This window comes from Tursiops truncatus, chromosome 20 (genome assembly GCF_011762595.2).
Source record: "Tursiops truncatus isolate mTurTru1 chromosome 20, mTurTru1.mat.Y, whole genome shotgun sequence".
Taxonomy (NCBI): domain Eukaryota; kingdom Metazoa; phylum Chordata; class Mammalia; order Artiodactyla; family Delphinidae; genus Tursiops; species Tursiops truncatus.
In genome coordinates, this window is record NC_047053.1 from 32698786 (window position 1) to 32724753 (window position 25968).

Genomic DNA, 25968 nt, shown 5'->3' on the forward strand with positions numbered 1-25968 from the left:
TAAAGTGAGGAGGCAGGACAAGACGGCACTGTAGTAAGATGTTGGGCTCTCTCCTCCCATGGACAGGAAAATTACAACTGCATAGAGAGCAACTATCTCTGAGAATGACCGAAAGACTAGCAGAGAAGATTTTCCATAACTAGGGATAAAAGGAAAAAAAAAGCCACATTGAGACAAGTAGGAGGGGCAGAGACATGGTTTGGCAGGGACCTACACCCCCACTGCTGTGGACCACAGGCAGGAGGGATTTCACAGCCTCAGAGGTCGGCTCTGAACCCCACATTGGGCTCCCCAGCCCAGGGGACATGCATCAGGTAGATGAACCCCCATAATGTCTGGCTTTGGAAATCAGCAGGGCTTACATCCAAGAGAGAGCCAGAGGGCTGCAGAGAATTACGAATCCACTCTAAAAGGCTGTGCACAAAAACTCAGTCACTCCAGGTCCTGGCACACAGACAGCAGTTTGAAAAGTGCCTGATCATATGGGAAGGAGATTCACTGACTAATAGATTCATTGACTAATATTAAGGCGTGTCACCAAGAGGTACTGAGGAGCTGGCGAGTGCCACTTTAAAATTTTTTTTCTTTGTCTCCCTTTCTACCTAGGTGGCCAGGCACTGGCAGGCACCAGTTTTTTTTTGGCTGCACCACACAGCTTGCAGGATCTCAATTACCTGACCAGGGATCCAACCCAGGCCACATCAGTGAAAGCACTGAGTCCTAACCACTGGACTGCCAGGGAATTCCCAGGCGGTCACCAGTTCTGAATCTCCCCATCTAATTTACTAGCATCACTCAACCCGCCCTGAGTTCACCTGCGGATTCCACCCAGCTAGTGCTAATCTAATGCAGTCCCCAATTACAGCCAGCTGCACTGGGAACCAACCCCACCCCCTAGCACACCTGCAGAGAGCATGGCCCAGCCACAACGAAAGGGCACATGCAACCCACACAGGAGACACTCCTGGAGCACCTAGCTCTGGTGACCAGGGGGGACCATACTACTGGGCCTCACAGGACACCTTCTATACTTAGCCACTCTATCAAGAACAGGAAATGTAGCTGATCTACCTAATACATAGAAACAAACAGAGGGTTAGGCAAAATGAGGAGACAAAGAATTATGTCCCAAATGAAAGAACAGGACTAAACCTCAGAAAAAGAACTAAATGAAATGGAGATAAGCAATCTTCCAGATAAAGCATTCAAACTAATGGTCATAAAAATGCTCTCTGAACTCAGGAGAAGAATGGAAGGACACAGTGAGAACTTCTACAGAGACAGAAAACGTAAAAAAGAACCAATCAGAGCTGAATAAAATAGCAAAAGTGAGAAATAGACTAGAGGAAACCAAATGCAGATTAGATGATACAGAAGAACAGATCAGCAATCTGGAAGACAGGCTAATGAAAATCATCCAAATGGAAAAGCAAAAAGAAATAAGAAAAATGAGGATAGTTTAAGCGACCTCTATGACAACATCAAGTGTACTAACATTCACATTATAGGGGTCCCAGAAGGAGAAGAGAGAGGGACAGGGACAGAAAATCTCTTTGAAGAAATAATGGCTGAAAACTTTCCGAACCTGGCAAAGGAAACATACATCCAAGTCCAGGAATCACAAAAAGTCCCAAACAAGATGAACCCCAAAAGACCCACACCAAGACACATTATAATTAAAGTCAAAAGTCAGAGGGCTTCCCTGGTGGCACAGTGGTTAAGAATCTGCCTGCCAATGCAAGGGACATGAGTTCAAGCCCTGGCCCAGGTAGATCCCACATGCCGCAGAGCAACTAAGCTCATGTGCCACAACTACTGAGCCTGTGCTCTAGAGCCCACAAGCCACAACTACTGAGCCCATGTGCCACAACCACTGAAGCCTGCATGCCTAGAGCCCGTGCTCCGCAACAAGAGAAGCCACCGCAATGAGAAGCCTGCGCACTGCAACGAAGAGTAGCCCCCACTCACTGCAACTAGAGAAAGCCTGCGCACAGCAACAAAGACCCAACACAGCCAAAACTAACTAACTAAATAAATTTATTTTTTAAAAAAAGTTAACTAGAGAATCTTAAAAGCAGCAAGAGAAAAACAACTAGTTACATATGGAGGAGCCCCAGAAGATGATCAGCTGACTTTTCAGCAAAACTTTACATACCAGAAGGGAGTGGCACAAGATATTCAAAGTACTGAAAGGAAGAAAAACCCTTACAACCAAGAATATTCCCTCTGGCAAGGCTCTCATTCAGAAATGAAGGAGAGATAAAGAGTTTCCCAGACAAGCAAAAACTAAAGTAGTTCATCACCACTAAACTGACCTAACAAGAAATGTTAAAGGGACTGCTTTAAACAGAAAACACAAAACTATAAGTAGAAATATAAAAATTATGAAAGAAAAAAAAATCTCACTATAAAGGCAAACATATAGTAAAAGTAGTGGATCAACCAACCATATAGGTACTATGAAGGTTAAAACACAAAAGTAGTAAAATCCTATATATCTACAATAATTAGTTAAGAGATACACAAAACAGAAAGATGTTAAAGATGACATCAAAAACATAAAACATAGGGGTAGGGAGTAAATATGTAGTGCTTTTAGAATGTGCTCAAACACATTTAGAATGTGCTCAAACCATTAACTTAAAATAGACTGCTGTATACCAGGTTGTTATAAAATAACCTCATGGTAACCACAAATCATAAAACAATACTAGATTAACTCAAAAAACAAAGAGAAAGGAATACAGTAAGTCCCCTACATATGAACCTTCAAGTTGTGAACTTTCAAAGATGCAAACATGCATTCCATCAATGTCAGGCATGAGTAAAATAGCAGCTTGCCCTCCATCTCCTATAGCTGACGATCCTTCAGCTCTACCATCTGCCACCTCCACTCCCTCCTCCAGTCAGTAACTCTTCTTGCCTGTTCACTCGATGCCAGCCCCTGTAGGCTAGCCATTATACTGTACTACTGTACTTTTCAAAGTACTGTAAGATTAAAAACGTTTCATTTTTTGTGTTTGTTTTTTATGTATTAATATTATAAACCTATTACAGTACAGTACTATATAGCCAATTGTGTTAGTTGTGTACCTAGGCTAACTGTTTGACTTATGATCAAATTGGACTTACGAACGTGTTCTCAGAATGGAACTTGTTCGTATGTAGGGGACTTACTGTACAAACATAACACTCAAGGAAGTCATTAAATCACAAGAGAGCAAGAGAAGAGGAAAGGAACAGAGAAAAACAACAAAAATAACCAGAAAACATATAACAAAAAGCCAGTAAGTACATAACCATCAAAAGTTACTTTAAATGAAAATGGACTAAATGCTCCAATCAAAAGACATAAGGTGGCTGAATGGATAAAAAAGCAAGACCCATATATATGCTACCTACAAGAGACTCACTTCAGATTTAAAGACACACAGAAATTGAAAGTGAGAGGATGGAAAAAGATACTCCATGCAAATGAAAACAAAGCTGGGGTAGTAATATTTATATCAGACAAAATAGACTTTACATGTAACCACAATGTTCACTGCAGCACTATTTACAGTAGCCAGGACATGGAAGCAACCTAAGTGTCCATCGACAGATGAATGGATAAAGAAGATGTGGCACATATATACAATGGAATATTACTCAGCCATAAAAAGAAATGAAATTGAGTTATTTCTAGTGAGGTGGATGGACCTAGAGTCTGTCATACAGAGTGAAGTAAGTCAGAAAGAGAAGAACAAATACTGTATGCTAACGCATATATATGGAATCTAAAAAAAAAGAAAAGGTTCTGATGAACCTAGGGGCAGGACAGGAATAAAGACACAGACGTAGAGAGGACACGGGGAGGGGGAAGGGTAAGCTGGGACGAAGTGAGAGAGGAGCACTGACATATAAACACTACCAAATGTAAAATAGATAGCTAATGAGAAGCAGCTGCATAGCACAGGGAGATCAGCTCGGTGCTTTGTGACCACCTAGAGGGGTGGGATAGGGAGGGTAGGAGAGAGACGCAAGAGGTAGGGGATATGGGAATATATGTATACATATAGCTGAGTCACTTTGTTATACAGCAGAAACTAACACAACATTGTAAAGCAATTATACTCCAATAAAGATGTTAAAAAAATAGACTTTAAATCAAAGACTGTAACAAAAGACAAAAAAGTGCATTACATAATGATAAAGAGATCAATCCAACAAGAAGATTAAACACTTGTAAATGTATGTGCACCCCACATAGGAACAGCTAAATACATAAAGCAAATATTAACAGACATGAGGAGATACTGACAGTAATATAATAGTAAGGACTTTAACACCCCACTTATATCAATGGATAGGTCATCCATACAGAAGGAAACAATGTGTTTAAGGAAACACTGGCCTTAAAGGACACATTATACTACCCTGACTTAACAGATATATATATAGAGAACATTCCACCCAAAACCAGCAGGATACACATTCTTTTCAAGTGCATGTGGAACATTCTCCAGGATAGATCACATGTTAGGCCACAAAGCAAGTCTCGATAAATTTAAGAAGACTAAAATCATACCAAGCATCTTTTCAGACCAAAATCCTATGAGACTAGAAATCAACTATAAAACACTGGAAAAAACACAAACAAGTGGAGTCTAAACAACATGCTACTAAACAACCAATAGGTCACTGAAAAAAATCAAAGAGGAAATAAAAAAATACATTGAGACAAATGAAAATGGAAACACAGTGTTTCAAAATCTGTAGGGCACAACAAAGGCAGTTCTTAGAGGGAAGTTTGTAGCAATAGGGCCTACTTCAGGAAACAAGAAAAACCTCAAATAAACAATCTAACCTCATACCTAAAGGAACCTAAGAAAAGAAAAACAAAACTCAAAGGGGAAAATAAGGATCAGAGTGGAAAGAGATACTAAAAAAAAAAAAAGAAAGAAAAGATCAATGAAACTAAAAGTTGGTTCTCTGAAAAGATAAAGAGAATTGATAAATCTTCAGCCAGACTCATCAAGAAAAATAGAGGGCCCATATCAATAAAATCAGAAATGAAAGAGGAGATACAACCAACACCACAGAAGTATAAAAAGATCATAAGAGATTACTATAAACAGTTATATGCCAACAAATTGGACAACCTAGAAGAAATGGATAAATTTCTAAAAACATACCATCTTTCCAAGACTGAATCAGAAAGAAAGAGAAAATCTGAACAGACCAATTACTGAAACAGACCAAGTAATGAAATTACATCAGTAATCAAAAAAACTCCCCCAAAACAAAAGTCCAGGACCAGATGGCTTCACAGATGAATTCTACCAAACATTTAAAGAAGACTTAATATCAACTGCTCTCACACTATTCCAAAAAACTGAAGAGAATTCAATTTCCAAATTCATTCTACGAGGCCAGCATTACCCTGACAGTAAAACCAGACAAAGACACTACAAAGGAAGAAAATTACAGGCCAATATCCCTGATGAACACAGATGCAAAAATCCTCAACAAAATATTAGCAAACCAAAGTCAGCAATACATTAAAAGGATCATACATCATGATCAAATGGGATTTACCTCAGGGATACAAGGATGATTCAATATCTGCAGATCAATCAACCTGATACACTGCATTAACAATATGAACAGTAAAAATCATATATCATCTCAATAGATGCAGAAAAAGCTTCTGACAAAATTCAACATCCCTTTATGCTAAAACCCCTCAACAAAGTGGATACAGAGGGAACATACCTCAACATAATAAAGGCCATATATGACAAACCCACAGCTAACATACTCAACAGTGAAAAGCTGAAAGCATTTCCTCTAAGGTCAGGAACAAGACAAGGATGCCCACTCTTGACACTTCTATTCAATGTAGTATTGGAAGTCCTAGACACAGCAATCAGACTAGAAAAAGAAATAAAAGGCATCCAAATTGGAAAAGAAGAAGTAAAACTGTCACTGATGACATGATACTATATATAGAAAACCCCAAAGACTCCACCAAAAAAACTATTAGAACTAATAAATGAATTCAGTAAAGTTGCATAAAATTAATATACAGAAATCTGTTGCATTTCTATTCACTAATAACAATCCATCAGAGAAAGAAATTAAGAAAACAATGCCATTTACAATTGCATCAAAAAAATAAAATACCTAAGAATAAATTTAGCCAAGAAGGTGAAAGACCTGTATTCTGAAAACTATAAGACACTGATGAAAGAAGTTGAAGACAACACAAATTAATGGAAAGATACATATACCATGCTTATGGACTGGAAGAATCAATACTGTTAAAATGTCCTTACTACCCAAAGCAATCTACACGTTCAATGCACTCACCATCAAAATACCCACGGCATTTTTCATAGAACTAGAACCAATAATCCTAAAACTTGTAGGGAACTACCAAAGACCCCAAATAGCCAAAGCAATCTTGAGAAAAAAGAACAAAGCTGGAGATTTCACATGCCCTGATTTCAAACTATACTACAACACTGCAGTAATCAAAACAGAATAGAGAGCTCAGAGATAAACCCACACTTATATGGTCAATTTATCTATGACAATGGCAGCAAAAACATGTAATGGAGAAAAGACAGCGCCTTCAATAAATGGTGTTGGGAAACCTGGATAGCTACATGCAAAGGAGTGAAACTGGACCATTTTCTTGTATCATATACAAAAACAAATAAAAAATGGGTTTAAGACTTAAACATAAGACCTGAAACCATAAAACACCTAGAAGAAAACACAGGTAGTACACTCTTTGATGCCAGTCTTAGAAGTATTTTTTTGGATTTATCTCCTCAGGCAAGGGAAACAAAAGCAAAAATAAGTAAGTGGGATTACATCAAACTAATAAGCTTTTACGCAGTGGAAGAAATCTTTAATAAAATGAAAAGGCAATCTACTCAATGGGAAAAGATATTTGCCAATGATATATCCACGTGTGTGTGTGTGTGTGTGTGTGTGTGTGTGTATATATATATATATATACACATATATATATATTTCTTAAAAAGGAAATCATACAACTCTGTAACAAAAAAAACCAATCCCATTAAAAAATGGTCAGAGAGCCTGAACAGCCCTTTCTCCAAAGAAGACATACAAATGGCCAAGAAAAACATGAGAAGATGCTCAACATTACTAATCACCACTAATCATCAGGGAAATCAAAAGCACAATGAGATATCACCTCACATCTGTCATAATGGCTATAATCAAAAAGACAAGAAACAAGTGTCGGCAAGGATGTGAAGAAAAGGGAACCCTCATGTACTGTTGGCAGGAATGTAAATTGGTGCAGCCACCATGGAAAACAGTATGGAGGTGCCTCAAAAATTAAAAACAGAACTACCATATGATCTAGCAATTCCACTTCTGGGTATTCACTCAAAGAAAACAAAAACACTGATTTGATATATGCACCCCAATGTTCACTGCAGCATTATTTACAATAGCCAAGATATGGAAACAACCTAAATGCCCAACCTAAGTGGATAAAAAAGATGTGGCATACGTATACAATGGAATATTACTCAGCCATAAAAAAAGGACTTCCCTGGTGGCGCCGTGGTTAAGAATCCGCCTGCCGATGTAGGGGTCATGGGTTCAAGCCCTGGTCCGGGAAGATCCCACATGTCGCAGAGCAACTAAGCCTGTGCACCACAACTACTGAACCTGTGTTCTAGAGCCCACGAGCCACAACTAGTGAGCCCATGTGCCACAATTACTGAAGCCATGGGCCTAGAGCCTGTGCTCCACAACAAGAGAAGCCACTGCAATGAGAAGCCAGGGCGCCGCAACTAGAGAAAGCCCGCATGCAGCAATGAAGACCCAATGCAGCCAAAAATAAATAAATTTATTAAAAAAAAAAATGAAATCTTGCCATTTCCAACAACATGGATGGAACTAGAGGGTATTATGCTAAGTTAAATAAGTCAGACAGAGACAAATACTGCATAATCTCACTTATACATGGAATCTAAAAAACAAAACAAATGAACAAACAAAACAGAAACAGACTTACAGATACAGAGAGCAAATTGGTGGTTGCCAGAGGAGGTTAGGGCATACATGAAATAGGTGAAAGGGATTAAGAGGTTACAAACTTCCAGTCATAAAATAATTAAGTCACAGGGATATAATATACAACATGAGGAATATACTCAATAATACTGTAGTAATTTTGTATTGTGAGAGATGGCTAGCTACTAGAACTTATCGTGGTGATCACTTGTGATGTATTTAAATGTTGAATCATTATGTTCACCTGAACATAATGCTAACTATACTTCAATTTAAAAAAAAAGTTTAAAAGGCTAAAGTGACATAAAAACTAAATATCACGCATGAACCTTGAATGAACCCAGGTTTTTTTTAAAAAGCTATAAAAGACTTTTGGGGACACATGAGGAAATCTAAATGTGGACTAGACATTAGATAATACTATGGAATCAATGTAATTTTCTTAGGTGTGAGAATGGTATTGTGTTTTTTGGAGATTGTCTTTATTTTGGGGAGATACATACTGTGGTATTTAGGGTGAAATATGTCTATAATTTACCTTCAAATGATTCAAGGGAAGAAAGTCTATATAAATACGTACACATAGACCAAAATATGCATATAAACACACACACGTACACATATACACACTGATACATATATGTAGAGAGAGAGAGAAAACAAATATGACAGTGTTAACAACTGTTAAGTCTAGGTAGAGGTAACAGGTGCTCACTGTACAATAGTACAAATTTTCTGTGGGTTTGAACAGTTTAATAATAAAAGGTTGCTGGAGGACAAAGTCAGATACTTGAAAGGGACCTTTGAGACATGGTTCACTCCCCTCAGTTTGCAGATGAAGAAAAGCTAGTGCAGTGGAATGAGCAGGGGACTGAGCCAGAAGACTTGGGCTGTCTTAATCTTACTTCTGCAACTGAAGTGATAAGCAATCTTAAGGCAAGATTTACCTTCCTGGGTCCCCTTTTACACATTGGTGAAAGGGATGAACTGGACTTTGTTTACATATTTACATATCATTATCTCATTTAAGCCTCATAAAAATCTTATGAGGTAGGCATAGACCTTCCTGTTAGGAGGAAATTAGGGTTCAGAGAAGGTCATGACTATGCAGTGGCAAAAATGGGAGTGAGCTGCAGACTGACACTGGGTCCAGAACATCTCCCACAATGGCACAAAAACATCCGTGCCTTCTTCAAGTTCTACAATTCTGACTAAGAACTCAACAGAATGTGGTCTGATCCTGAAGCTTGCAACCAAAAGAAAAACAAGTCTTCTAAAGGCAACACATATATATTATATGTGGAAGTAAGTCAGGAAATAAGAAATAAGACTGTAGTTAGTGAAGATTTGAGGTTCTGAAATTTTATCTGAACTCCAGAGAAGTTAATGTTAAAGAAGTTAGGTTTTATTTTCCACTTCTTCCTTCCAAAATGAGGATAATGTCTGTCTATCTGACTGTCCATCCATCCTCTACTTATATCTAAAGGATATGAACTATTACATACTAGAGTGGGACCCCCCCCTGGGATTTTGCTCAATCTCAATTCTAAAGGGATACTCTGGTCACTGCACTGATGCATTGAAGAGGCATTAAACTTTACAGTTAATTCTCCAGGTCACTTCTTTCCAGTGGTGTCCACTGGGGCTTTAGAGGTCAAAAGTGGGGTTCCAGCAATAGTTGATTCCCCCCCCAAATTTGAGGAGAATAAGCAGAGATATCTTAGAGCTATAAAAATGCTCTATTTTTTAAAAACTAATAATCTAGATCTGGTTGATATAAAGAAGCAATCAGTTTCAAACTACCACCAACCTTTGTGGCGGATATAAGGCTTTATCTGGTTCCAGACTTTGGTCAGCAGGCTGAGTTTCAGACGGTTATAAGGTGAATTTGATACTAAGTTTGCAAGGCACTGCAAAACACAAAGAAGAGCTCATCAGTAGGCCTGATATAGTCACAGCATAGAGACAAAATTTTAGAGCCTTTAATTTAAAAAGTCTTTATACTTATTTAAAAATCAGTCCTTTTGTTTTTTTTTTTCAGGGGGAATAGCACTTGTATTCTCATTGGTCCAACTTAATACTAAAGATAAAGCAGTATTTTTAGTAAAACATTTAGGTGTACATACAGAGATTGTAGGTATGATCAGACAAGTAGAAACAGACTTCCAAACAGGATATCTTTAATAAAATTACTACTTAGTTATATTCTTGTCAATTCACTTTTGGGCAATATAAACATTATGCAAAAAGAAAGAAACTGCCTCTGTTAACTCACCGATAACTTGGCACATTTACCTTAATTATCTGAGTAAGGGTCTGTGAGGATGATTCAGCCACCAAAGCTAACAAAAGACATCTGTGCAACTCTTTAATGCTAGAAGCGATCATTACAGAAAAGGGAGTGAAAGCCCTTCTGTGGTCACTGGTATCTTCAGCAACAGAAAGAAACTGCTTTGAGCCTTCCAAGATGGCAGATAAAACTTGCAGAGCACAGGCACGCGTCTGAAATTTCAGGATGATGCACATCAGTTAGAAATCAGGAGTCGAATCCCCTTCTTCCTATATATATGTTTTTCATTTTCAAAGTATTTAGGATTCCTTTAATTAGAGGGCAATGTGATTATCCACCAGGCCCTAAGAGCAGCCGTGAACTGAGCCACCTGCGCGCCGCCCCACCCCCACACTTCAAAAAACCAACAGAGCCTCAAATCACATGGCTGTTAGGGTTTCCTACTGTAAGGAATAAGCCTAAGCTGCACCACAGTATAAAAACCTGATGTCACAAGCATGAAAATAACTTAAAGATGAGAAGCCTAGTTTATTAAAGCATAAAGCCAAATGAAAAGAGAAAAGCAAACCGCCTGTGGGCAGGAAAAACTACACGCATCTAGGGTCTGTTTCATATCAAAGCCCCCGAGGACCTTCTGCTTTACGTTCCAACCTAAAGCATCCATGAGTGCTCAATATTAATTACATAGGATACTAGAAACTTTGTGCATACTCAGCTTGGCAGGCACCATTAGTGACCCAACTTTCAGAAACATTCTTAGGTACAGAAAATAAAATCTGCAATAAAATCTTTGATACTCAAAGGAATACTATTAAATATAACTTTATGGATAGAAAGGAAAACATGTGCACCTTTATCAATGGACTGCTGTATCTATCAGGAATAGTGCCACTGCATTAAGATTTTCTTTATAAGGTTAAAAGATTACTTGTAATTAGTATTCTGATGATTTTGCAGTATTAAAACTCAGAAAAGAAAAAAGAAAGGAAAAAAAAGCCAATTTAACCAAAATGGAATGTAGGTGATAAATGCAGGACTACTAATATGAAATAATACTATACCCTCTTTGGCCAGCTCACCCCAAAATGTCAATTAAACCTTTCAGTCAGATATTTAAAAAGCAAGGAATCAACATTATAATTCTAGGATCTAATCTAAGTATTTACTCAATATGAAGCATATCTGAGTTTGGTGTGAAAAGGTTTTCCAGAAAATCTTCAACTGTTATCTCCAAATTACCAAGAAATAAATCATTTCTGCATGCTTTTCGTAGAATGGAATTATAAACAAAAAACTAAAGATTTATTGCTTTGAGAACAAATTTGTAGTATAGTAGTATGAGTCTTTGGAATTAAGCATAATCACTTAAGGAAGGCAGGAAGTTGACAATGTATTAGGAAAGTGTGTGTCAGAGAGACAAAGAGACAGAGAGAGAGCTCGTGCACAAGTCAGCTGGTCCAAGAACTCAGATGAGGTGCTAGCAACCCTTTTCCATAAAGCGCCAGTAGCACAAATTTTATGGTCTAGACTTCACAGGCCACAGAGTCTTTGTTGCGACCACTCAACTCTGCTATGGGAGCACAGACACTGTACAAAGAAATAAATGTGACTGTGTTCAAATAAAATTTTACTTATGGACAGTGAAATCTGAATTTCATATAAATTTTACATGTCACAAAATATTATTCTTTTGATTAAAAAAATGTTTTGAAAGCATAAAAACCACTCTTAGATCATAGGTCATACAAAAACTGGTAGTTGGCCAGACTGGGCCCACAAGCCATAGTCTGTCAACCTCTGATTAGACTGCTGGCTGGTCTTAACCAAAAAAGGCGGATGTTATGCTAAACCTCCATTTCTTTAGAACATAATTAAAAATTACAATTTCAACAGCTCACAAACCGAATAAAATTAAAAGCCAAGTTGTAGAAAGAAATGAACTAATATTCAAAAGTAAAAATTTTTCAGCGCAATTAACTTTGGTACCTAAAGTGGGAAAAAGCATTCATGACTACCACAGATGAAAACAAAAGAATGTCACTGAAATTAGTCATTTTCTACCATCGAGGTATAAAATCTATAAGGAAATATGATACTATATCGAATTCTACTTCTCATAGTGCTGATTTATTTCCTTTAAACACTGTTTAATATACCTCTGTTGTTATAAAAATGCTATTCATGACACTGAATCAGGTTCAAGTTCTGCTTCATTTATTTTTATATCAATATTTAATACTGTTTACCATTCTAATCAGCACTTCCAGCAGACAGTACTGATGTACAAGCAAACCATAAGAGGTGCAGCTCTCCAGACAGCTCATTTTGTTAAGTTTTTATTGTCTGAATATTTACATTGGTAGATGAAAGCCTTTTTAATCTTATAAACATCAGTGCACTCAGTTTCACTAGAGGGTAGTTTTACCTCCTTGGGCACGAAGGCTTGTTCAAAGGTAATGAAACAAGAAAGCACTTTTCCTTTTTTGCTATTTAAGGATATAGTAGAAATTTTTGCTGAGGTAGCTCAGTCAATCCTTATTTTTTCCTTTTTTATGTATGTTCAGTCTCAGCATATTTCTGCAAGAGTGATGAAGTCGTCACTGCTGGGAATGGCTACCACTGAGGTTTCAATGCAGGGCACCTGGCTGTGCTTGTCTTTGGCTTTGTCCAAGTCCTGATTATCCTTCACATATGTTCAGGGTTAATTTCATTTGAGCACACCCCCAAAGTTGGATGCCTTTTAGGTGGAGGCATGTGCATACTGTGTCAAGGTCTCTAGACTTAGAGACCTCCAAGCAAAGGTCACCTGTTCTTAATTGACCATAAAAGAGGAAACCTGATTACCTACCATTCCGTGACAGTTAAAAGTTTCAACTCTTTATTCTCTTTCCTAGTTATGATATCTATTATCTAGATTTTGATTTGTTTCCACATTTCATAGCTCTTTAAAAGAGAAATAAATAATCATCATGGAATTTGAAAATCAGGATAATTCTAAAGGTACCAAGAAGAAGGTATGCCCTACAGTTTGTCCCTTAGGTCACGTCTTGTTGATATATATACATAATCTACTTTTGTAACACCTGAGGAAATCATATAGAAGAAATCTTAGATTAGTCATATTGTTACTAGTAGCATTAGTATTATTTTAATTAGTCGTATTATTATACTGATTGCTCTATCTTGCCTGAAAACATAGGATGTGCTTTCTGAAGCACATTTCCAGCATGTAAACATGTGACAATTTCCCAAGTACCATCACACTGCCAAATCCTAGAGGAAATTTCTAAGTTTTCTCCTTCTCAATGAACCATTCTAGCATCTTACATTCCAGTTTCCTGAAAGTAATCCCTGTCATTGTTGGTGTTCTGAATGGAGTAGTCCAATCATGTTTCCTTCTGTCCATTTCTCTCTGGAAAATTTCTCAGTATATCAGTGACAACTGTGCTTCCAATTGAATCTACCATAGGTCATATCAGAGCTGCCATGAACTCAAAACCATCATCACTGTGTACTTCAAGGAGAAGAGACATTATTTTTGTCTTGTCATGTTTCATCCTGGCTAATACAAACTTCAGTCTATACTATCCAACTCTATACTCAATAAGCACCTGAGATGACCACTCAGCTTTTACACATGGCTGCGCCTTTTAACCTAGCTCTGATCAATCCAGAATGCTGTTCTATTCCAATGACATGAACTAGTACTTTTTTTTTGGCCATTTCTTGCGGCATGTGGGATCTTAGTTCCCCGACCAGGGATTGAACCCACGCCCCCTGCAGCTGAAGCACAGGGTCTTAACCACTGGACTGTCAGGGAAGTCCATGAACTAGTACTTTTAATTTTTGCACGTAACTTTCTAGAAGTCTTTCTAAAAAGACTCTCTCACTGACATCATCTACCAAAACACTTTTTTCTAACATGGGTCTTGGTTCACAATTAATTACACTACGGACAGTTTGCAGTGGTGCACTCCAAGACCTGTTGTGGACAATTATCATGACCCTTATTTACACCCTTCTAAACCTAGTATCTGCTAAAAAATCTGAGTATATTCATTTCGCTTGCCATTACACTGAACTCATGAATTTTAATCATTACTTTGATCTTTTTAAAAAACTGTGTAAGAATGATGACTGGTCTTCCCTTTCTCCAGGACCTTTGTGTGGCTTTCGTGCTAGACCTAGGACTTCTCCAGAAGGGAGTTCTATATTTTTTTTCACTCATCACGTCTCTTGCATTATTGAAATTAAACAGCAAGAACATATGTAAGAAGTACACAAATCAAGGAGGACCACTTTGCAGTAAGTAAAATTTCTCATGGCAATTCAAATGTAAATGTTCGAAAAATACAAAGATATAAACATCATGAATATTATTTCAATCTACTTTCATCTCCATCTCCTTGGCTACTTACGGCAGCTCCCCTCAGCTGGAGGGTCTTCAAAAACATAAATACATATATATATATATTTTTTCAACCTTCATAGCAGTTTTCCTTCCAATTACTAGAATGGCCTCATTATTTATTTATTTGCCACCACCATTTTTCAGGTTCTCATTTGCCGATGATTCAGTCAATCTGAAAAATTTCTACTGGTTTAACTATTTAGTATATTGGGTATTTGAAATACCGTACAAGGCATTTTTGTGTGTGCATAATTGAGGCTAGTTTATTTTTCTTCACCCTGTAAGAGTGTTGAAGGGTCATTTAGAAGTTTTCTTATATAGTAATTAGCTACTCAAGGAGATGATCAAAGGGAGTTTCAATGTATGATGGATTGCTAGTCCTCCTCATTTTTAAGGGAAAAATCTTAAAAACGGAAAATAATACTATTGGCCTAACTAAAACTTTCATTTTGAGAGGGTAGGTTAATTACCTGAGGATACCAGATGCCACGTAGCATGACTTGTTTGTTTGTTTTGGTTTTTTTTTTTGTTTTTTTGCGTTACGCGGGCCTCTCACTGTTGTGGCCTCTCCCATTGCGGAGCACAGTCTCCGGACGCACAGGCTCAGCAGCCATGGCTCACGGACCCAGCCGCTCCACGGCATGTGGGATCTTCCCAGACCAGGGCATGAACCCGTGTCCCCTGCATCAGCAGGCGGACTCTCAACCACTGCGCCACCAGGGAAGCCCTGTAGCATGACTTTTTAATGTTCATTGTTGTAAGAGGAATCTAAACACCACACTGGTTTCCTTATTTGGGTAAAAAGCTAACTTCTGGAAAATAGCTAACATATCCAAGAAGAGGTAAATATTTGATCAGCCATAGTTACCTTGCTGTAGCTATCCATGACTGCCAAGTTACTTTTCCTTCTTTTCTAAAAATAAGTTTTTCTCATAAAAATATGTATTACTATTTATTACATGTGATTTGAAAAATATGGAAAAGTTGAAGGAAAAAAAAACACTGTTGGGATCATATAATTCTATATCCTATACTTTCATAAAGCATCATCAGCATTTCCCTAAGCCTTATACATCTTTCATAACCATTATATACCATGATATTCCAGTGAGTATTAAAGCCATTTTTAACTTCTTTCTATTATAAACACCATGGCAATCAACATTTTCATAAAAGAGAGAGAAGCACAGCTGCTTCAGCGCAGCTCAGAGGACACTGAAACAATAACTCAGTGTGCTCATGCTTCAAGCAAGCCCTGGGGCAGGAGGTGAGCTCAGTGTGATCTCCCTCTACCTGATATTCACATAAGCCCATTTCCTATCCTCCTGCCCATTTAGTGGTTCTCAAGTCAGGACTTGGGTCGGTATTAATAAGAGCCTTGTTCACATAAGATCAGATGGGGCAGTAAGATCAGATGGGGCAGAGAAAACAAAAAAGACTTGTAAAGATTTTCTTCCTAGTTATAACCCTTAGAATTTAAATGCTCTTACCTTTGGAGAAGGATCTTTTAATGTAAGAGTCATCAAGGACACAGACTGTGGGCTTCCAAGCTCAGGTGTATCAGGAACAAAGGCTGACCAGTAGCCATAAAGAACTTTTTTTTCTATTGATTTTATAGTAGAAAGAAAACAGGCTAATGCTCCTTGGCGAACTTTGGCTTGGTAAGACCTTTAATAACCAAAAGAAGGAAGAAAAAAGCCTTTTAATTGTTTTTAAAAACATAAGCATGAAATGCTATTTATTCCAGCCAACTCAAATGATACAGTGGGAAATTCAACACTCTAAATAAATCTGAAAGATGCCAACATTTTAAAAATTATTTCAAAATGTGATCAAAACATGTTAAAGTAATTTGTTTATCTAACAAGTTAATAAAGTCAACAATTAAAAAAACATAACTAGATAGAGAATAAGATGGCAACATTTTGATATTAGGAAATCAGTATTAAATATGAGATACTGCAGAGTATCCATTCATCCAACAGATATGTACTGAGAATCCTTACGTATGTGCCAGGCACTGTGCTGAGGCTGGCAGACATAAACTAAGCCCCTGCCCTTGACAAGCTTATTAAAGGCAGAGACATACAGTTAAAGAGACTACAACACAGTAATCAGAGATAAGTCAAACAGTCACATAGGAGGGGTACCTAAGCCGGAATAAGGGGTCAGGAAAGGCTTCTCAGAGTATATGATTGCTGAGCTCATACTGAAGATGGGTAGTGGTTAACAAGGCAAAAGGCAAAAAACATGAAAGAAAGAATAACCCAGGCAGAGGAACCACATGTACAAAGACAGATAAGAGAACAATGCAAAATGCATAGTAATACAAAGTCCCACGTAAATGAGACTCTTCCAAGTTAAATCACATGCGGCAGTTAGACTTTTAAGCAAGGTTAGAAACTTATACACACAACTTAGAATATAAGGCATAAAAATATAACAAAATACTACTACCTCACTTTACTCTGCATGCCTCCTTCAGCATCAGAATAGTCTGACTCACTACTGCTGACTCTCTTCCAACTGGAAGAACTGAAGGATGAGGAGACTTGGTCTTTTCCTGCAGCTCCACTTCCAGCTAATGGCAAACTCGAAACACCCAGGGAGGAGGGGCACTGAGTGTCCCCTTTATGCGGGTTCAGTCTGCCTGAGCCAGTGACTGGGGCTACTTCTCTTTCACCACTGGATTCTTCCTCCTCCTCCTCTCCTTGCTGGATTTTCTTCGCTTTTACTTTTGATTTTTTCCTTTTATTCTGATTTTAGGAGCAAATGAAAACATATATATGATAGCTATTGGTAACTTCTCATTTGATAATTACTAAATATGTCTCCAACACGTAGTACGGATAAAGAAGAGGAGAAGAGAAAAAAGCAGCACTTAATACTCCATACGTCAGGCACTATGCTAAGTGTTTATGTACAACTTACTGGACCAAAAGAAACAAGGTAGGAAATACATGGGACAGAGCAAACCTCGTGACCTGGGTTTAAATTCTGTATCTGTGATCCTGGGCAAATCATTTAGCCTCGCTGAGCTTGCCTTTCCTCATCTGTTTAAGTACAGACTAATGCCACCTTCCTTGAACGGTTGTGAAAGCATTCAGCCTTCTCAACAAAGGTTCTGCAAGAGATCAAGGTCTACAGAAAATGACCTGAGTGACTATTTTCTCAGTTCTCCCAAACAGGATACGCAGTTAGCACCACTCTAGATGCATAGGAGGGATGTTACTCCTCTACATACAATCCAGGTTTTAGAGCACTGGGGCTTTGTAGATATAAAGTAAAAGCCTGGGACTTCCCTGGTGGTTCAGACACCACACTTCCAATACAGGGGGCACGGGTTCGATCCCTGATCGGGGAACTAAGATCCTGCATGCCGTGCAGCACAGCCAAAAAAATGAAAAACAAAAAACAAAAAACTTAAAGTAAAAGCCAGGTTCTTTCTCTTCTGCTACTTCCTTCTTTCGGACATCCAAAGATCTTTGGAATCTGTGCTCTCCTCTGCATTCTCAAGGTCCCTAGCCTTTAGGAGAGAAGGTCCTCATGACTTCTACCTTGAGTTATTAACGTGGCTCCAGACTCACACCCTTTTACTTGCTATCACAGTGATTTCTCTGAAATGCCAATCTGATCATATCACTCCCCTGTATCAGATGCTTCATTTCCACCACCTATAAGATAAAAACCCAAACTCCTCAGCACACTGTATATGACCCTTATGATTTGGCCTCTGCTACATACTTGTCCCACCTTCCCCTCCACACACCTGACACTCTAGCCCCTTGTTCAACTCGCATTCCCTAAGACTGTGTACCTGTTGTTCCCTTTGAATAAAACATTCTCCTTCCTTCCTTCTCTATACTCATTCTTGAGGCTCAGGTTAGCCACTATATCTTTTAAAAAGCACCCCCTTACTCCTCTATTGGTTGCCCTGAATGTGCTCCTAGAATACCCCGTGAATATTCTGTTGAAAGAAATCATAATACTGCAATGTAGTTGTGTATTTATCCACCTTTGCTTTCTCCCCCAAATTCCTAAAACCACAATCTATGTTCCTAATGCTTAGCACAATGTCTGGGATATAACAGATGCTCAGTAAATGTTGATTAAGTGAATGAGTGAAAGAATTTCTAATTGTAAGCATTTTAATCAGGTATTACATTTCTAGGTGTAATACCTCAGCCGTATATCTGTATGCTTTAGGTTCTCCAACAGAAACAGGAGGGAGATGGCAGCTATCTGGAAAGACTGGGAAATTTGGCAGTGGCAACAGAGGCCTATAATATTTACCAGCTAGCCTGTTGGAGAAAAAGTCTGTTGACCTGTGGTGTTAAGCATTTGAGGGATGCGGATGCTTGGCTATGGGTATAAAGTGAATGCCCATTTTTATAGCTGTTACATTGCCTAGACTGCTTAGAAGTATAAGATGTTCTAACTGGTAGTTTTAGCAGTCTGATAATTTAAATTTACTATGCTAAAAACCCTAACTTGAAATCAAATTCAAGGTGAGCCTTTGGCACAGCAGTGATGCAAATCATAGAAAACACACATAGCAAGCAATTAAAAACAATTCACAACTTAAATCTAAATATATGCAAATGTACCACAGCTGGTCGAGAAGTGCTGGATTCTGTCTGCTGCGGTTTGATGGGTGGTCGTCCATCATACTGAGGAAGTGGAGTGGGGTACAACACCGTGGGCATCTCTATGTTTAGTCCAGGGAGTCCATGGAACATGGTTTTCTAATAATGATGGTTAAGGAACACACAAACACACATACAACAAATCATAAAACAGAATTATTCACCATGTTCTGAATCACAGATGAATAGATTAATGTTTAAAAGCTTTATTAAGGAAACTGAAATGAGAAAGAAAATAGATACCCTGAAGGTTTAGAGCTTAAAGGAGAGTTTAATTTCATCTAGACCAGAGGGATCTGGTTTGGCCAGATCAGGTTAAACTTTAGATTCTAGTTTATTTACTTACCACTTTTATTTACTAATTTAAAAAATTTACCCAATCAGTTTTGTCCAATATTTTATCGATAATTTTTTTAACCAATCTATCATTTTATTTAGCATATCCATGTCCAAATCTAGCTCTCTATTATCTACTAGGGAGTAGGGGAGATGGTACAGGAAAAGAATTAAAGTTTTAGTCATGATAAAGCTAAGTTATCGTACATGGCTTTGATCTAAGGCCACCACAAAGTTTCTTACTATTTCTTGGCTGAACTGAAGACAGCTGGATCCCCAGAGAGGTTGATCTGACTCTCCCACTGACTGGCAGGCTCAGAAGCCAAAGGATGGCAGCCTAATGATACACATCTTGATTGGTCTGCCTACTACATGGGAGCTAAAGCCAAGGAGAAGCACTGGTTCCTCTTTCAAGTCCAAACAGATTCAACATAATCTAAAATTAAATAATCTACAGATCATACCTCATAATCTATTCCCAATAAAATTTTAGAATTTTCATAAATTTACTAAAGCAAGATTTAGTCTTTTCAGTTCTTAATTTTATTTATTTTTAATTAATTAATTTATTTTTGGCTGCACTGGGTCTTCGTTGCTGCACACGGGCTTTTCTCTAGTTGTGGCAAGCGGGGGCTACTCTTTGTTGCAGTGCACGGGCTTCTTACTGCGGTGGCTTCTCTTGTTGCGGAGCACAGGCTCCAGGCGCGCGGGCTTCAGTAGTTGTGGCTTGCAGGCTCCAGAGCGCAGGCTCAGTAGTCATGGTACACGGGCTTAGTTGCTCCACGGCATCTGGAATCTTCCTGGACCAGGGCTTGAACCCGTGTCCCCTGTGTTGGCAGGCGGATTCTTAACCACTGTGCCACCAGGGAAGTCCCAGTTCTTAATTTTAAATATGTTTAAATATGAACATTTTATTCTTCTCTCTTAAAATATAATACCCTAAAGCTAGCCTTGGAGTAATGATGTAAACTGGTCCTTATGTCTGGGGTGTAAACAGGAAAGACACTAACCACATGAAGACCTGGGGTTTAAACGGGCAATGCCTTACCTTTAGCACAGCCAGAAGAGCTCCAAGTTCATCAGTCTGTGTCAGTTTCATCTTCCCACCATTTAGAAGAGACTGTATACCTTTTAATGCATTTTGTAACAACTAGAGGGAAAAAGGAGACCAAGTTAAAAGGTAAATGAAATTTGGTTGTCCAGGGACCAACTTTCTAGCACCACGTAGGATGGAGAAAGAAGTCTTTAGATGATGAAAAAAACTTTAGACAGGGGAGGGGAAAAAAAAGAGCAGAGATGAGGATCCAGAGAAGAAAGCTGATGAGCTACTACTAATTATTTTCTAGAAGAATGGAGTGCTTCTCTTGAATGAGTGGTCTTTTCATACATGTTTATAAACCTGCACGTACTAATCGTGAGCAAGAAAAAAAAAAGAAGAGATGTTTAGTGAGAAGAGTACGATAGGAATAAAAATGTGGCAGCAGAGACTGGAAACAGGAAATCCCTATCATGCAGTAACCAAAGCAGCTCTTTTCACAGCAGCTCTTAAAAGCAAAGAAATGTATGTGGGGACAGGTTTCTAGAGGGCAATTCTGATCAAGATTAATTTTTTGGCCAGTAATGTCATTTCTAGGATTCTGTCCTTAAAAAATACTCCCTACATGGAAAGGATGTGAACTGCAGCCTTGTTTGAAATAGTGCAATCACTGAAAAAAACTTTAATTTTCCATCAATTATGATATTTAAGAAGCTAACCCTCTGCTACATATGAAACTTAACAATAATAGCAAGCACTTTTCCAAGCATATTTAAGTGCTTTTATGAACAGTTCATATACACCTCATAAGACCTCTACAAGGTGGTTATAACATTTCTCCCATTTCAGAGATGAGGAACATGTAGGCTCAAGAAGTTAAGTAAATTGCCAAGGTCTCCCAGCTACAGCAGTTAGAAAGCATGAAGTACATCAACAGGTATTGATTGAAAAGATGTCCAAGATATATTAAGTTTAAAAAGGAGAGAGAGCTGCAAAACAGCATATTAAATATGATCCCACTTAAAAATTATAAATATGCTCATTTATATACAAAAAAAATCTGGGGGCATGTAGAACAAATTGTTCCCAGTGGCTCTGTCTAAGCTGGGGACTATAAGAAACTTTCGCCATCTTTGATTTGTAATTTTTGAAACGTGTCACTTTGAATTTAAATCATGTTAATAAACTGTCATATTTGCATCAGGTTTTTAAAAAAAGAAATAAAATACTGCAGATATTGTTGAAATCCACTCCTTTCCATTCCATCTAAAAGACAGTCACTAGTCAGAAATTTTTTATTTCCACTTTTATAGTCAGGAGGGTAAAAATAGTTTAAGAACCTAGAATTGCAAAACAAACAAAAAAACAAGGCAAAACACAACAAACAAAAATAATTTCTTGTAATTTGAACCTGAAAGATATGGGTTCAGCCTTTTTAGGTTATAAACATCCCCTTATGCCTATATCTCTAGACAAAACTAATACAGCAACAAAATTAAACTCTTTAATAGCAGCTTTTGTTCTACTGCTGCTTGTAAACACATCTGTAACAGTCACAGGATTAGTAGTAGTCTCACCTACCATGCAAAACGTGATATCATCCATATCAGATGATTTTGGAGACTGTAAAGTGGTCAAGAAAGCTTGGAAGCAGATATTTTGGTAGGGCTCCTCCAAGTACGGCTGTCCTGGCACACTAAAACACACACAGAAAAAGCAACTCCAACTCAGTCGCCTTTGAAATGGGGCTTGCAAAGAATAAGAATTAAAAGTAACAGCAATACTGACTAATGGAGTTAGAATATACCCTTGGATGAAACTGTATCATAGAAGATTGTGCACTCCGGTTAATTAACTACTGCTGTGGACCAGCACAAGGCTGGAACGAATAGGAAGAAGAACGGTTTCCACAGGGAAAAGTTACAGAAGTCTATAGTGAAACAAGTACACAGAAAGCAAAATCTTTTTCATTATGCTTTTCAGTTCTGAGAGGGAAATAATGCAGACAGGTAGTCAAGCTAGAATCACACAGCTGAAGCTGCCTTCCTAGCCACTGGACAACACTGCAATGTAGAGATAAGATATTACGCATCAGTTCAAGCTTGTGCCACTCATTTTCTATTGCATGAATTTAGAATTGGGCAGTTGGGATTGGTTCTGTTTTCTTAAAGGAAATTGGCCTTGACAGATATATCTCACCAAAGCTTAAATTAATATGAATATATCCTTCTCGAAGACTTAATATGGTTAGAATTTATACCAACAGAAAACAAAACCTCAACATATTGCACATATATCACTTTTACCATATTTTAGAAATAAAGTCCTAGTCTAAGGTCCTAGTCCTTCACTTCTTCATAAGCTTTCTTCATAAGCAACATTAAAATTAAAAATAAACAACATAAGATGATGTCACTAGCAAAGAGCATGGGAAATGCAAAGTAGGTTATTTTTCTAAGTTGGCTCTGGCTTCAGACAGATTGAACCACCTACAAAGGGCCCATGAGAGGCCCTATCTTATTACACCTGGGAAATCTGACTGACTCCACATACCTGAGACATAAGTTTGCCATACAATGCACTGCAGCTCTCCTAACTTCAGGGTCCGACTGAGCCAAGTCACTCAGCTTCATCAAGAGTCCGCTCTTGCCAAGCAAGTCTGGGAGGTACTGAAACAACATCACAGCCAATGTTGGCCGAAGAAAAGCTTCTAGGAAAACATTACTTTTTAAATAGATTTCTTTCTTCTTTTTTTTAACTAAAGGGAATTTAGGTACCAAAACACTAGCTGCTAGGTAAATCCTTCAGACAGGCATGCAAAAATATGCCCAAAAAGCATCAGTAAGGATCAGCACTCCCAGCCTAGGCTGTTGCTGAAGCTCTTTCGTCTTGGCTGCATAGCTGAAGGGTAATGATAATCATAATAATGATTAATATTTACCAAGTGCCAAGCACTTTACAAGTGAGACTTCACCCTCAGAGGAACTATTTTACACGTGAGAAAATGAGGCTCAGAGTGACTGAGGAAGGTTACTCAACGTTACACATCTAATTAATGGCAGGACAGAAACCTGAACACAGGCTTGCTGGTTTAGAGCCTGTGCTCCCAACCTTTCAAAGGAAAGACAGAATGCAGTTTAAACTACCTTTTGACACTTGGAGCCGTTGCAGTAAACCAGGGCTGCCAAGGCTTGGAGAATCTGCATGTGTGTCCAGGAACTGCACTGCTGAATAGCAGAAATAGTATATGCCAACAGGAAATCCAGGTTCTGTTCATCAACAATCACCTATCAAGAGGGGAAAAAATTATGATCTAACTTCTAGAAAGATATTTAATCCTTTTCAGACATGAATGCTCACTTGAATCAAGCTGTTTAAGAAACAGAGAGCGCACATGTATCCATCTTTTTCGTGTCAAAAAGATCAGCTTTAAAGACCTTGAAAGTCTTATCAAGAGGACCCCCTCCCTGCCCCAAGGCCTTGCTCACTTCTTCCCCTTTACTCCCTCCACTCAAAGTATAACCTGGCAAAGTCCTTGTAACTTTTCCTTGAACTAACCAGACACCGGCAGCTGTAAATACACAGATATGTAAGACTCAATCCGCTGAAAACTTTTAATTCAACTATGTTGCCTAGTAAATGCTCAACAAATACTCTGTGACTAAATATGTCTGCTGAATAGCTACTATGTCTCTGCCATGATGTGGGGAATATAACAGAAAGAGCTGGCATATTCCTGTCCTTAAGGAGTTTATAATTTTATTGCGATAAAGTAGGCTAATCCAAGTACCAATTCAGGGACAACTGAAATAAACTGCCACCAAACGTTAGAAACCTGGTTAAGGGCTGTGGGTGCCATGGGTGATTAGGAACTTTTCCAACTGCCAGTGTTAAAAAGATGTTACCGCTGAGAACAGCAAACATTCAGAAGCCACCACATCAGTTTGAAAAATTCTAAACTTGAAAAGAGCCTTATTTCATTTAGCAAGTCACATGCAGCATACACTGTTACCTGGTTACCCACTGTTACCCTGGTTACCTCCAGCATATTGAGCCGTTCTTTTCTTGCTGGCAGGATACTGATCTTATTTGGGTGTCTACCTTCCCCACACGAGACCTGAAGGTAAACCCCAATTCTGCTAAGACCGTGGTTTTCCACCAGTGGCAATTGTGTCCCCCAGGGAACACTCGGTAATGTCTGTAGACATTTTTGATTGTTCAAATTGGAGAGATGCTACTGGCATCTAGTGGGTAGAGGCCAGGATGCTGTTAAACATCTTCCAATGCACAGGACAACCCCCTCATAGCACAGATTTATCCAATCCAAAATATCAACAGTGCCAAGGATAAGAAACCCTGACATAAGGGCTGAGCTGCATATTGTAACCATCTAGGGAGCACAGGTCCTCCAGGTGATTCTAATGGGCAGTCAAGGTTGAAATCCCTTGTTTAAGCCATTCATGGTAATACCATTCCCCTGATCAGACTGCTGTAGAGGGGTTCTCGTATGACCTAAGTCTCTCCAGCCTGATATCAGGGAAGAGACTGCTGGAGAGTCTGTGAGGCAAGCCTCCTCATTCTTAAATAAAAGAGACAAAAAATAAATAGTTCTTTTGCTTCTGCTGGGTGTTATTTATTTCCCATGGGATGCCTGGATTTTAAGTGTGAGAGTTGCTAGCTGAGGATAACCCATCCACTGAGGACGGCAGAATGGAAAGATGCCAGAAAGCCTCTTAATTATTAAGTGCCCCTAAAGCTGCATCCCCTGGGGCCTGTGATGTAAGATAATTTTTAAAAAATTATTTAGCTATTCTGGCTTGGCTCTTCTGTTTCTTGCAGCCAGAAGCATCCTAGATTACATAATGCTAATTGATAAGTTCTGTGCTAACTACATTCACATACTCATGTGGTAGCTTATAGTAACAGCCTCAAATTTTGAACTGTTCCTAAAAAAAGATACCAGATTTATTTAGCAAGTTGGAAAACATTCTGAAGAGAGGGGAGCTTCAGTACAGACCTTGACATAAATAACAGGCATCTTATTATCTAGGTCACCTTGCCCCTGAGCTACTTCTTATGTTCTATGAAGACCAAAAGTAGATGACAAAAATGGTAGCTTTGGGAGAGGGGAAAAAATACTGGTAGGAAAGGGGTAGAGGATATTTCAATTTATTCATAGATATGTCTTAGTCAAATATATCTTTCC

At 38.4% G+C, this 25968-nt stretch overlaps 1 protein-coding gene and 1 pseudogene across 19 annotated transcripts in view; both read right to left on the reverse strand.

Moving 5' to 3' along the window:
• HEATR6 (HEAT repeat containing 6) overlaps positions 1–25968 on the reverse strand; it is a 130071-nt gene that overhangs the window by 101208 nt on the left and 2895 nt on the right. For 15 of the 19 annotated variants that reach the window (XR_012328516.1, XR_012328521.1, XR_012328519.1 and 12 more), the window contains 9 exons: positions 23909–24049; positions 23316–23431; positions 22344–22458; positions 20775–20876; positions 19352–19489; positions 17202–17500; positions 16235–16412; positions 10339–10545; positions 9854–9953 (listed from right to left, as the gene is read on the reverse strand). Coding sequence is in view for 11 of the 19 variants with exons in the window: in XM_073797393.1 (XP_073653494.1) it covers positions 9854–9953; positions 10339–10545; positions 16235–16412; positions 17202–17500; positions 19352–19489; positions 20775–20876; positions 22344–22458; positions 23316–23431; positions 23909–24049 (1396 nt within the window). In the remaining 8 variants the exon portion in view is untranslated. The remainder of the gene's footprint in view (positions 1–9853; positions 9954–10338; positions 10546–16234; positions 16413–17201; positions 17501–19351; positions 19490–20774; positions 20877–22343; positions 22459–23315; positions 23432–23908; positions 24050–25968) is intronic. The other 4 variants (XM_073797397.1, XM_073797396.1, XM_073797395.1 and 1 more) reach the window with 3 other exon arrangements.
• Positions 10552–16228, reverse strand: LOC117309676 (polypeptide N-acetylgalactosaminyltransferase 1 pseudogene; annotated as a pseudogene).